A 13,435-nucleotide genomic window follows, 5' to 3' on the forward strand; every position below is an offset into this window, starting at 1 on the left:
TACATGACTGAATTTATCAAATCAGTTACTAAACTCACTCCTGTATTTCTTGCATTCTTCAAAATTTCTGCAGTCACTGCATACTCCACAGGGGCAGTGCCAGGAATATATATCACAGTATTACCTGTATCACTTTCCAGAGTAATGAACAATCAGCACCCGTACACTCTCACCCAACTAAGTAATAATACCGTAATACAGGTACAACACCAATTTTCTGGCACTCATGGTTCCAGAGCCTTGTTGGAGGGACTGTTCTGCCAGACTAACCAAGGCCACATAAATCATATATAATCCAACAAGGACCAATTTAACAATACACTGTTAACCAACTATCCTTTAGAGTAATCAAACTTATGTTCTGATTTAAGTATCGATGTAGTGCTGCTCTCAGGTGTCTGCCCTTTCCTCTCCTCCATCTTACATTACACTTACATTATGAACCTATAATGAAACAAATGGAGCAATACTGTATATGTAAGCAAGACAAACATGGGACAGCTGCTGTTCACTATTTACATTCAAAGTCCTCTCTAGTTTTCCTGTGGAGGTTGAGAAGCAGTATAGCACATGGTCCTCTCCAACGCAGTATATCCACTCCCCACGCGGTGAAACAACACATGCTACAAAGTCACCACCTTCACGTTTACCTGAAGACAGGGAGCGAACAGTCTGTCCCTGGGAGGAAAATGAAAAGGGGTCACTTTAAAACAGTACCATAGTTACACTTTTTAAAATGTCATCACCACCACAAAATGCATTATGGCAATAGGGAACTCCATGAGTATGCACTATAATCAACATCAAGTGAACTTGAATATACAGTACTGTATATGGGGAAAAAAAAAAAAAAAAAAAAAAAAAAAAAAAAAAAAACTTTGAAAGAATTTATCCACCAAAAACAGAACTGTAAAGGAATACGGTAAAACCTTGATATAACAGACTTCAATATACCGGAATTCACTTTTATCGGAGTTGAGGAGCTGACCAGACTATAGTATATTCTAACATATCGGGAAAAGTCCAAGGGTGATAAGTGATAAGTGAAATACACAAAGTGAACAACTTTAGTATGTAAGATTGTAATAAAGTGTATTAAGTGTACAGTACAGTATTTGAAAAGTGTTAAAGTTGTAACAATAAAGTATTTTCTAAGTGCTTCCCCTCTCCCAAGGTTAGAAACGAGTGTGCCTGAATGCAGATGTGGTGATGTATGCAGCGCTCCTTGTCCTCCCTCCATCCCTCCTCCATCTCAGCTATGGGCGCTTCTGCCCGGGCACAAAGAAAAAAATTCCATGGCCAAATTTGCCCCTGGAAATTGGGTTATATTGGTATAAATTGTATACCATCATCTTCAGTAGAGCTTATACTATAAGCTAATAAAAACACACAAATCTATCTATCTATCTATAGCCCGACGCCCCAATCCCGCAAAGGGTGGCCGCAGACAAAACGCCTCCAAGTCACTCTGTCACCCACCATTTGACTCCCCTCCCCCCAACTCACCCCCCCCTCCCTCATATACCTCTCAACTCCATCCCTCCACCTCATCCTCGGTCTACCCCTCCCTCTCCCTCCCTCCACCTCACCTACATACACCCTCTTAGTCAGTCTTTCATTCTCCATCCTCTCCACATGTCCAAACCACCTCAGTGTATTTCTCCTAATCTTTTCAACCACATCCACATCTACCCCACAACGTTCCTTCACTTCTTCATTCGTCAACCTGTCCCTCCATGTCACTCCACATGCTCCTCTCAAGTAACTCATTTCCACTGCTCTCACTCTTGACTTGTTCCCCTCTTGCAAGGTCCACGCCTCGCTTCCATACGTCAGGGTAGGGATCACAATACCATCATGCAGTGACTTCTTAACTTCCATACTCACCTCCCTATTTCTCATCACTGCTTTCAGTGTGCCCACAACCTTCCTTCCCTGCTGTACTCTTTCACGTACTTCATCCCCCAAAGTTCCATCCTTACTCATCACACTACCCAAGTACTTGAATGCACTCACATTCTCCATATCCTCACCATCCAACCTCACTGCACACTCTGTGACTTCATTCCTCTCAAACACCATAACTTTACTTTTGTTTACATTAACTTTCAGCTTCCTCCTCCTACACACTGTCCCAAATTCATTCACCAAACCTTGCAACTCCCATTCATCTTCACTCAACAATACTGTATCATCAGCAAATAGCAACACCGGAAGCTTCCAAAACTCACCCTCATTCATTAGGGCCACCCCCACATCCACTGCCCTACCTTGTACCTCCTTTACTGATGAAAAAAAGTACAGAAATGCAGTGAGAATAAAACTTGTTCAAGTGTACAAATAGCTTCAAATAACCTCCCAACATCGTAGCCCAAAATTTTGCCCACACTGTGCAAGAGCAATGCATATGTCTAGATGCAGAATTTCATGACTTTCTTTTCTTTCTTTCTTTCTTTTTTTTTTCTGGAATTTTGATACGACCAAGTTTCCGAGAAAAAAAAAAAAAAAAAAGTGAGGGATGGAGGAGGGATGGGGGTTGGGGACAGGAAGAGAAGAGAGGGGGATGTGTGTATGTGTGTGTGTGTGTGTGAAAGAGAGAGAGAAACTGGCTGGGGGTGGGGGATAGGGCAGTTTGGCTCTCTTGTCTCCCTTCCTGTCCCCCCACGCTTCCTCACTCCTGCTTGTCTCCCTCCCCACCATCCCCCACCTCTGCTTGTAACCCTCCCCATCTCCTTCCCCACCCCTGCTTGTCTCCCTCCCATATCCCCCCATGCATAGCTTGCTGTCACCTGCCTGGCTGTAGATTGTCAGTAGCCCTCCCACTGCCTCACCTACCTGCATATGATGTTTGCTGTCTCATTTTTTTTGCATTAGTATTGTTTATGAGGATAATAATACAGTATTACCTATGATATTTCTGTGTCTGTCTCTGTTGACTGAGTATGGTATATGAGAGTTTGGGTTTGGAATGCATCTCTGGCTTTTCTTCAGTATTTTATGGGGGTAACTGCTTCGACATGTATATCGGGAAAATCAGGGTTAGCAGGGGGAAGTCCTGATGCTACTTTTATCGGACTTTCACTTTTTCGGAATGGCTTGGGCCCCAATTAGTCCATTGTAGTGAGGTTTTACTGTATTGCCAAAAACACAACTACTTGATCCATATTGACAGGCCACATAATTATCAGTCATACCTGCATATTCATGATGGTAACAGTATTGGAGCGGTTGCAGACAACAATGTGATCTGGATTCTTTGGAAGAATGTGGACAGAATAAACAGGGAGATCCACAGACGTCACACCAGCTAGGGATTTGAAGGTGGCGATGCATTCTGTTGTTTTGACTGACCACACTTTGACTGTGCCATCTGATGAAGCACTGTTATGCAAAAATAAAAAGGTAAAATGTAAAATGTTAAAGTATGTTAATATAATAATGGGTATCAGTCTGGGAATGTAAAGTGTGACTACTAGTATCCATTATCATCATCATTTTAGCTTTATAATCTTGACTAATCAGTGGGGTAACACACACACACACCTGATAATATTATGTCCATCCTGGGTGAAGGTGGCCTGGTTGACAAAAGATGAGTGACCTCGGAACTCCTTTAGTGTCTTGCCTGATTTCAGCCCATGTATTCTGTCAGAAAAACTTGCATTAGCATGTAATAGATGGCAGGGGCGCACCCAGGGGGGGGGGGACCCCAGGCCCAGGCCCCCCCCCTTAGCTCTCTGGGTCCTTTAGAAATTTATATATATTTATTTTGATAACAGTAAAACATGAAAAATTGGTACGTAAAAACAAAGAGTAACACATAAGCCAGCATCTCTCTGACTCTAAACCTGCATATGACCTCCCAGTAATTATCGGGTTACCTGACCTCACCTCACTACGGGCCCCCCCCCTTAGAAAATTCCTGGGTGTGCCCCTGATAGATGGTTATTGCTATATACACTTACCCATCACCACGATAATGCTCAACCTCATCATCATCCCAACCTATTTTTTCCAACCAGGAGGGGTGAAACAAGGTCCAGAAAGAATGGAAAAAGAAAAAATGTGCCACACATTCATTCACCCTTCATGCCCTCAGAACCTCACCTTCATCTTGCAAGCTGATCATCAGCACATATCTCATATTTATTACTTTCTTCAACGATGTACTTCATACTGCTTATCAGTCAATCCATCAATTACTCTATGAAATTAAGAAAGGGGTGCCAAACTCTACTCATTTTCTTATATAATTCATCCATCTGAATTGATCCTGCCAGTTCCTTAGTTTCATCAACTTCTATAACATTCTCACACACTCATTTAACACGTCCATTCATGTTCTTGGCTACCTCACCTCCCCTCACTTTCAAACTCACTCACATATACTTGTTCCACACCCTACAGTACAGTAAGGTCCCGCATTATGTCATTCTTGACTTACATCAATCTCCAAGTTACAAAAGTCCGCTTCAAAAAAAAAAAAAAAAAAAAAAAAAAAAAAAAAAACTAATCCCTATACTATCCAGATGCCCACTATCTGTACATTTTGGTCCCGCGACTTAGTAATCCCAACCCCCCCCCGAATTAGAATTCGCCGCGCAGCGCAGACCAGCTGTGTTTTGGTGCGTAGTTCTGCCGATGTCCGCTAGAGCATCCCTGCATCCTCCCCACTTCCTGCCCGTCTTTCATCGTGATTGCATGCTCATCGCCATGGCCGACCACATGCTTGCTTTTGTGGTGGTGCCCTACCTCCTGCAAGCTCTGCTGTTCCTTTCCTGCCTCTTCTTCATGTGTGTGATGATGGCCCCGCCGCCTCAGAAGAGGAAGCAAGTGGTTCTGACACTGGAGAAGAAGAAGGAGATATTGGACAAGGTGGACGCGGGATGATCAACCTCACGCATCCTCTGTGAATTCAACCTGGCCCACTCTACATTGTTTGATATCAAGAGATTCTGGGACAAACTCATGTAGTACATGGCTGACTTCTCATCAAAGAACAAACGCAACGTGGGGAGGAAGATGATGTTTTCTCCCCGGTATGCAGAAGTTGACCACTCCACACCGATTTGGTATCGTCAACAACATGCTGCTGGTGCGTGGCACGGAGTTGAAGGCTGCTGCAGAGAAGTTTGCAAGGTTACACGACACCCCAGACTTCAAAGCATCCGAGGGTTGGCTCTTCGCTTTCAATGAAAGTTACGTCATGGACTTACCAACCATAAGGCCCATGGCGAAGCTCTGGAGGCCAAAGAGGAGGGAGTAAAGGAGTTTCGGCAGAAGGTGAAGGGCTTGATCGACAGGGAGGGCCTCACTCTCAGTCAAGTCTACAATGCCGGCAAAACTGGTCTATTCTATCGCTCTTTGCCAACGAACACTCTAGCCAAGGAGATGGAGAAGCTTGTACTTGGCCACAAGCTCTGCAAGCAATGGATATCTGCTTTGTGTTGTGCCAATGCTAACGGCATGCACCGGCTCAAGCCTGTTATTGTTGGCCGTGCATAGCAGCCTCAGTGTCTTCGTGGGGTGATGGATGTCCTTCCTGTTGTTTGGTACCATTCTGTGAAGGCTTGGTTCACAGCCAAGATCTTCAAGGACTGGTTCCACTGCCATTTCATCAAGGAGGTCATCCATTACCAAACGGAGAAACTGGGAATTCCACACGACCAGGTAAAGGCCCTCCTTCTCTTGGACAATGCACCTGCACATCCATCTGACAAGGACTCGGTGGGTGAGAATGGCCGCATTAGGTGCATGTTATTACCACCTGATTTGACTTTTCTCATCCAACCAATGGACAAAGGAGTGATCATGGCAACGAAGAGGCTGTACCATACGAAGTTCCTGGACGAGGTGATGGTTGTTCTCAAGGAAGAAAAAGAGTGCAGGGAGGGACGGGACAAACGAGGCCAGTGGACTTTGGAAAACCTTCACCGCTACTACATCAGGTCTGCCATTTACAACTGGGCCAGTGCATGGAAGGAAGTCCCTTTCAAGACTCTGGAAAATGGTTGATCTTCTCTGCTTCTCGGAGCCGATGTGGTGCATGGTTTTCTAGGTTTGACATGGATGACTTCCATGCATGTCTTTGAGCGCATGGCGATGATGTTGATGTGAACGAAGTGCATGAGTGGTTGGATGACGACGAGGGCGATCCGGGGTATCAGATCATGTCTGATTTCGGGATCGCATCTTCAGTTGCAGGTACAAGTACCCAGCTTGAAGATTCTGACAAGGAAAGCGACGATGATGCGGACTCCTCTCAGCGTGCCTCTACTCCAGCCATCCCCAAGCTGAGCACACTCTGGGACCATGTCAAGTTCGTTCTCAAATACCTGGAACACCCGGACTGCGACAGGGAGATGGGGCCCTTGGAACTTGTGGAGGAAGTGCGCGCTTTCAGACACCATCATTAATCACCAGAATCGTTGTTCCTTACATTAATCAATGACTGACACTTTTTTCAGACCCATGACCCCCACTGTGCCCAGCCCTGGCTCCACACCACTGCCTCCCCAAGACAGGCCTTCATCCTCCGAGCCACAGCCCAGCACATCAGGCATGGTGGAGTCACCACTGGACGTGAGTTTGCGCCTCTCTTCAGAGTCATCTGCAGTGGGTAGTCTATCACCACGTCCCAGCGACATGCCCCTAGGCCACCTGCATCGGCTACTCTCAGACTCTGACAGTGAATAAACAGTAAGAACTCACCACTAGACCACATGGGAATTTAGTGTTGTGCAGTTAAAAGAACAGTGTGCAGTGTTAAGATATTACAATTCTGAGTGCAAAGACCTAAGTGCGGAGTGCAACACTGATTTCATGAATGTACAATGGAGTGCAAATAAGAACAGAGTGCGGTGTTAAGAAATTAGAATTCTGAGTGCAAAGACCTAAGTGCAGAGTGCAACACTGATTTCATTCAGGTACAGTGGAGTGCAAGTAAGAACTGAGTGCGCAGTGTTAAGAAAATAGAATTCAGAGTGCAAATGACTAAGCTTAGTGCAAGACTTGATTACTGCAGGTGCTTCAGGTACACCTTCTTACTGTCAGAGTCTGACAGGAGGCGGGTTATTCATCAAGATGGCCATGGACTTGTAAGTACCCAGAATGTTTCATATTGTACTGTTTTTTCCATAATTACCTCTAAAACCTCATTCTCTGGTTCCTTTGCATTTTTTTCACTCTTTTATGTCCCTCATTGGTGTGAATAGGGTTTTAGGTGCTATGCATGTCCAGTACAGAGTTATGTAGGTGTTTTTCTGAGTTAGGCTAGGTTAGGGTCCATAAGTACCAGTCCAGGAACCATGCACTCGTTTTAAGTACCCAGAATGTTTCATATTGTACTGTATTTTCCATACTTACCTCTAAAGCCTCGTTCTCTAGTTCCTTTGCATTTATTTCACTCTTTTATGTCCCTTATTGGTGTGAATAGGGTCTTAAATAGGTGCTATGCATGTCTGGTAGGGAGTTATGTGGGTGTTTTTCTGGGTTGGGCTAGGTTAGGGTCCATAAGTACCAGACCAGGAGGCAGGGGCCCACTTTCCGGATGGACTCACTTTCCAGACATGCCTTCGGCTCCATTACATCTGATTGTGGAGGGATTACTGTAATAATCAATAATTTAAAAAACAAACGTAAAGCACAGGTTTTTATAGTACTGTTGTCTGCCGTGTCTGTTTTCCCACCTCATGCTTGACTGTCACCAATCGGTCACAGTCTCATTGCTACCACCATCTGATATGCTGTTACCATGATTATTGTCTTTGTTTTTCCCAATCCAAATTCACTGATATCTAAGAGAAAGCTTCCTAGTGATAATAATGATTCCAAGAAACGAAAGACCTTCACTACGTGAAAAGCGGAAGAGTGTGAAGACGATGGAAGAGTGAGGACGCAGAGGCCTATCTCAGCTGCCATCACCGTTGCACGATGACAACACATGTTGGTACCACCATGACTGTGATGCATGAGAGGCTCTTGAGGGGTGACGTGGCTGACCAGGAGTACAACACATTTTTTATTCAATAAAAATCATAAATTCAAAAGTTTGTGTTTCATATACATACTTGTTATCACAAGAGTATTATATAGGCAAACCCCGATATCCGGCACATCGTTAACCAACAAGTTGCCGGACCAAAAAAAAGTTATCAGGGAACATTCCCACAATCCTGATGGCTGTTGATTTGCTAATCCGAAGCCGCGCCCTAGGTTTGAAAAGAGCATGTCTGAATGTGGATGTGGTGGCTCACCCTGTCCTCCCTCCATCCCCTCTCTTCTCCCTCCTGTCCCTCCTCCATCTCTCACCACGCTCAGCACTGCCAGGCGTGTCCCCCTCCCTGTCCCCTCGCCCTTCTCCACCCCAGGTTATTTCCCTCCCCATCCCCCCCATTCCCACTTGTCTCCCAAGTGTGTGTGTGTGTGTGTGTGTGTGTGTGTATTTACCTATTTGTAGTATACAGGAATTGAGCAATGCTCGTGTTGTCCTGTCTCCATATCCACATATATCAAGTCTATCTTTACACACATGAATGTTTTTCTCATGCACCACCTCTTTGTCTAAGTCATCCCAAATATTTAAGTATTTACCTAATATACCTAATTGTGATATACACGGAATGTACTATGCTCGTGGGTTTCCGTCGCTGTTGCTCAATAAGTCAAATTTAGCTTTAAACTCGTTTAAGTTTTTAGACTGGACGATCTCTTTGTCCAGGCTATTCCATAAGTCTATACTTCTGTAAGGAAAGCTATATTTCTTGATATCCTTCAAGCAGCTTGACTTTTTCAATTTCAAGCCGTGTCCTCTTGTTGCTCTCTTATCTCATACAAACAGATCTTCTTTGTCAATTTTATCTACTCCCACCATGGTCCTGAACACTGCAATCATGTCTCCCCTCTTTCTCCTTTCCTCTAAGGAAGGCAAATCCAGCTTTTCCAGCCTCTCTCTGTATGACAGGTCTGTCAGACAGGGGACAATCTTGGTTGCTGTTCTTTGTATTCCCTCAATCTTGTTTATATCTTTCTTTTTGTGTGGGGACCACACTACCGCTGTGTGTGTGTGCGCGTGTGTGTGTGTGAGAAAGAGAGAGAGATCAGGGTGGTATGGTAGTTTGGCTGTCTTGTCTCCCTCCAAGTCTCCCCCACCCTCCCCCAAACCTGCTTGTCTCCCTCCCTGTACCCCCCTCCCTGCCTCCCCCCTCCATGTTTGTCTCCCTCCCTGACCCCCTGCCCTCCCCCATCCCAGCTTGTCTCCCTGACCATGCCCCCACCCTCCCTGACCCCTACCTGCCTGGCCTGCTCATCTACTCCCCCCACTGCATCTGTTGGCCTCAATACCTTCCTGCATGTGATGTTTGATGTCTCATTTTTTAGCAACAGTATTGTTAATGAGAATAATAACATTACCTATGGTGTTTCTGTGTCAGTCTCTTGATTGAGAAAGTTATATGAGCTCAAGCAAGGTATAAATGTACAATGTACAGTCGAAAACTCAAGTTACATACAAAACAGACTTATGTCACGTCTCAGGAATGTAACTCTGACGTAATATGGGACCTTACTGTAATTATGACCATTTTTTCCCTACCACCATACCATATATTTAAGCACATACTCTTCAACCCTACTGTCATGAGACTGCCAAACTCCTTATCATTCACAAATCATATCAGTTGTGAAAGATGTAAGGAAACCTGCAGACATCAGGATCCAAAAAAGACCAACTATAATTAAGATTAAATTTTAGTGCTCCTTCAGGTGGAGGAAACAATTCCACTCAATAATAACTAAATAAACTACCAACAATACTTATACAGTTAGTCCACCTTATATGCCACCTATTCTATCACTCTTTTTGCTGTCAAGCCCACACCAACAAAAAAGTTGCCTATCAACCTTTCACTAGTCAGTAAAGTTTATTTGTTAGTTTTCCGCAAAACTACAGTGGCAAATGTGTGAAAAAGTTATGACATTTTGAAACAAATCTGTCTTGCGATGAGGATTATGTTGTTGTTGCTTACTGGTAATCCCCATCTGTCTGGCTGAGCAAACCCATCGACCAAAGGTAAGCAACTGCTTTTGTGGGGCCATCCTACAGATACAGTGCAGTACATACACCATGCAAGGGACCAGCATCCCTTTATGATAGACAGCACTTCATCAGGGTCTTTCCCCACGAGGCGCTGCAGGGACCTACGAGGAAGTCTGGCTCCCAGATATTATGGAAGCGTACCTGCTTTGCCCCACCCAGGGTACAAAGCACCACCATGTGTACGTTCCTCAGCAGTGCCGGGTTGCACGTGCTATAGCCTACAATTATGTTATACAATAAACAATGATAATTCAGGAATTAAACACTATCTATCTATTGCTAGACGCCTAAATCCCGTTTGGGGTGGCCACAAACAAATCGCCTCCACGTCACCCTGTCCCCTGCCATTTCACTGCCCTGCTCCCAACTCACACCCCCCTCTCTCATTTACCTCTCCACCCCATCCCTCCATCTCATCCTCGGCCTCCCCCTCTCTCTTCCCCCCTCCACCTCACTCACATACACTCTCTTCGTCAGTCTTTCACCCTCCATCCTCTCCACATGGCCAAATCACCTCAGTGTGTTCCTCATAATGCTTCCTATCATGTCCACATCCACACCACAACGCTCCTTTATATCCTAATTCGTCAGCCTGTCTCTCCATGTGACTTCACAGGCTCCTCTTAAATAACTCATTTCCACTGCTCTCACTCTTGACTTGTGTCCCTCCAACAATGTCCAAGCTTCACTTCCATACATTAGAGCTGGTATCACAATACTGTCTTGTAGTAACTTTTTCACTTCCATGCTCACTTCCCTGTTTCTTATCACTGCTTTCAAGGCATTTTCATCACCAAGTCCTTTGTCCGGTCCTGGGTCGTCATCGTTTGGTCAGTCCTTGTGCGAGGCTTCTTGTTTGTCTTTTTAGTTAGTTGTTTTCTGAGGAGGGGCACTAACCCTCCGCCAACCCTTTTAGTCGCCTTTTACGACAACCAGGGATACTGGGGGAGTATTCTTGAAAACCCCCCCTGTCCTTCAAAAGGACATCTCTTTATGTTTAGTCTTGACACTTCTAAATGTTTTAGCTACTGGGCTTTTGAAAGAACTGGGAGGGTTAAATATAGCTTTCATGCACCCCATCACTATAAAGTCTCCCTAAACTATATACATCCATCCATCCATCCATCATCCAATCCTATGTCGCCCCATAAGGAGTGTAGGAACCCTGGGCTAGGCAAGTTGGTCCTGACATTTAAGATGACAGTGACCAGCCTCACTCATCCCTGAATGGCATTACATGAGCAATAAACCCCAATCACCCCTTGGATATAAACCTGCACCAGCTCAATCCGACTGGAGCACCTTAATTACCCACTGAACCACCAGGCTCCATAATTTGGTTATATGGCTACCACCCAACATATTAAATGGTTCCCTAGTGTGCAAGAAACCATTTGGCTTGTTACTCAGTGTAGAGTTACCCATAAGCAGAAGGAAGAGGAAAGAATGAAGGAAAGAAAGACAGAGGAGAGAGTGTAAAGTCACCCGTAAGCAGAAGAAAGAGGAAAGAGTGAAGGAAGGAAAGACAGAGGAGGAGGGATGGAAGACAGGAAAGGGCAGACACTGAAAGCACCATTATATCGAGTGAGTGGATGGTGAGCCCCCCAACTACCACTATATCATTTAAAAAAAAAAAAAAAAAAAGCTTACCAGGTTAACTGTATAAGATAAACAACAGAAGTTCAATCAGTAGCTGAAATGAATGATTAAGCTAACACAAGCTATGAATATATGTAGTATCTCAAGAAATATAACTTCATGCAACAAAAATATAACAGTAAAGCATATTTTCACTGCTTCACATGTTTTTTCAGAAAACCAGTGATTAACCCTTACACCGCGGGCATGTTTCCCAATGTTTTGTGTCTCCAGCGGGGTTATTCGGGCTCCGACAGACTCTCAAAAAATATTTGCCAAAAATCAGTTATTAGTCCTAAAATATTAAAATTAAATATGCATATGGCACATACCTTCAGCTTTCTCCTGGGATGTTTGTTGAGCCTTCGTCGATTACCGTAGGACTTGTGGAGACCTCTGAAGTTGGGTAATGAAGTCTCCACTTTACACTTCCCGACAACCCGTAATATGATTACCACAGCCAGATATTAACACTATAAACACTACTCTATGATTATCAAGTAGTTTGGGATCCATACTCCAAATAAAAACCACTGTGAAAGCAATGAAAATTACGAGCGTGTATGACCTTCCCACTTGCGCTAGTTCGCTGTTGGTATTCTGTCATTTATTATTCATAAAACCCCTCACACTTTATATTTCTATTACTATATAACACTTATATATATCTAGTCTTTATCCATAAGTTTCCTTCAGTAGTATTAGTTTATTGTCACTGTAGGGATTCAATTTCTTTCAGTAAAATACATAGCATTCACTTTCTCTCCTGTATACTAGCATTGAGAGTGAATGTCACTTTCACCTTCACTCTCATAACTCATAGTATTCATACATGCTAGAGTGAAACTTTCACTTTCATTACTCCTAGGGTATATACTCGTATTCTTATAATACTATTCATTTACATTTCTATTTACGTTCTCTATTTTATTTACGTTATTTACGTTTCTATTTTACTTACACTGTGTTATGCACTGTCACTTGAAGTAACTTATAAAACTATTTTCCACTGTTCACGTATATTTACATTACTTTCACTTGCTGTTTACACATTATTTACAATTCCACTTGAACTGTTTTACTCAATAGAAAGATCGTAGTCACTCTTTTATCAATTGTCAGCCGTTACCTCTTTCCACACGAGGTTTAGTAGGGGGTAAAGGTCACAGGGCCCTTAGCATGGGGGTGAAAAGTCCCTGAAGTCAGCAACAGCAAACAGACGTACCTCCACATTGGAAGATGAGAGTGAACTAATAAGGGTGGGCCGGGGTGGTGGCCTACCTAGGGAAATCCATTACTGCCAATGTTAGCCTCTTGACAGCACCTAATATATAGCAGTGAAATGATTGGCAGGAAATCTAGACAATACATTATAAATTAGGTAGTTCCAGGTGAATGTAAATATCACTTAAGCTTCTCCCTTCCCTCCTTATATGTATATGTATTACGAAAATAGATTATACGGCATATTTCAAGGGGAAATTAACAGCGAAAATTAGCGAACGAGTGCACGTGAGGTGTTGTCAGGTGATAATTAGCCAATTCCAGGTGTACAGCACTCTCACTTACCTTATTTCTTTCTTGTATATATTATTTGGTATAAGAATAGGGCATAGGGCTTATTTCAATGGATGAAATCAGTGAAAAATTCCATGGAAGATTTACTTAGCGTAGCACGGCCAGGCAGGCGAGAGGATAGGG

At 43.7% G+C, this 13,435-nt stretch overlaps 1 protein-coding gene across 2 annotated transcripts in view; it reads right to left on the reverse strand.

Annotated features, from left to right (window-relative positions):
- The window catches only part of Smu1 (Smu1 spliceosomal factor), an 83,969-nt gene that overhangs the window by 7,769 nt on the left and 62,765 nt on the right, over positions 1-13,435 (reverse strand). For both annotated transcript variants that reach the window (XM_080286008.1, XM_080286009.1), the window contains exons 8-10: positions 3,544-3,645; positions 3,195-3,381; positions 520-678 (exon numbers count right to left, since the gene is read on the reverse strand). In XM_080286008.1, coding sequence (XP_080142134.1) covers positions 520-678; positions 3,195-3,381; positions 3,544-3,645 — 448 coding nt within the window. The remainder of the gene's footprint in view (positions 1-519; positions 679-3,194; positions 3,382-3,543; positions 3,646-13,435) is intronic.

The sequence above is a fragment of the Coenobita brevimanus genome, chromosome 110 (assembly GCF_032717465.1).
Source record: "Coenobita brevimanus isolate Jiangsu-jjx chromosome 110, ASM3271746v2, whole genome shotgun sequence".
Classification (NCBI taxonomy): Eukaryota; Metazoa; Arthropoda; class Malacostraca; order Decapoda; family Coenobitidae; genus Coenobita; species Coenobita brevimanus.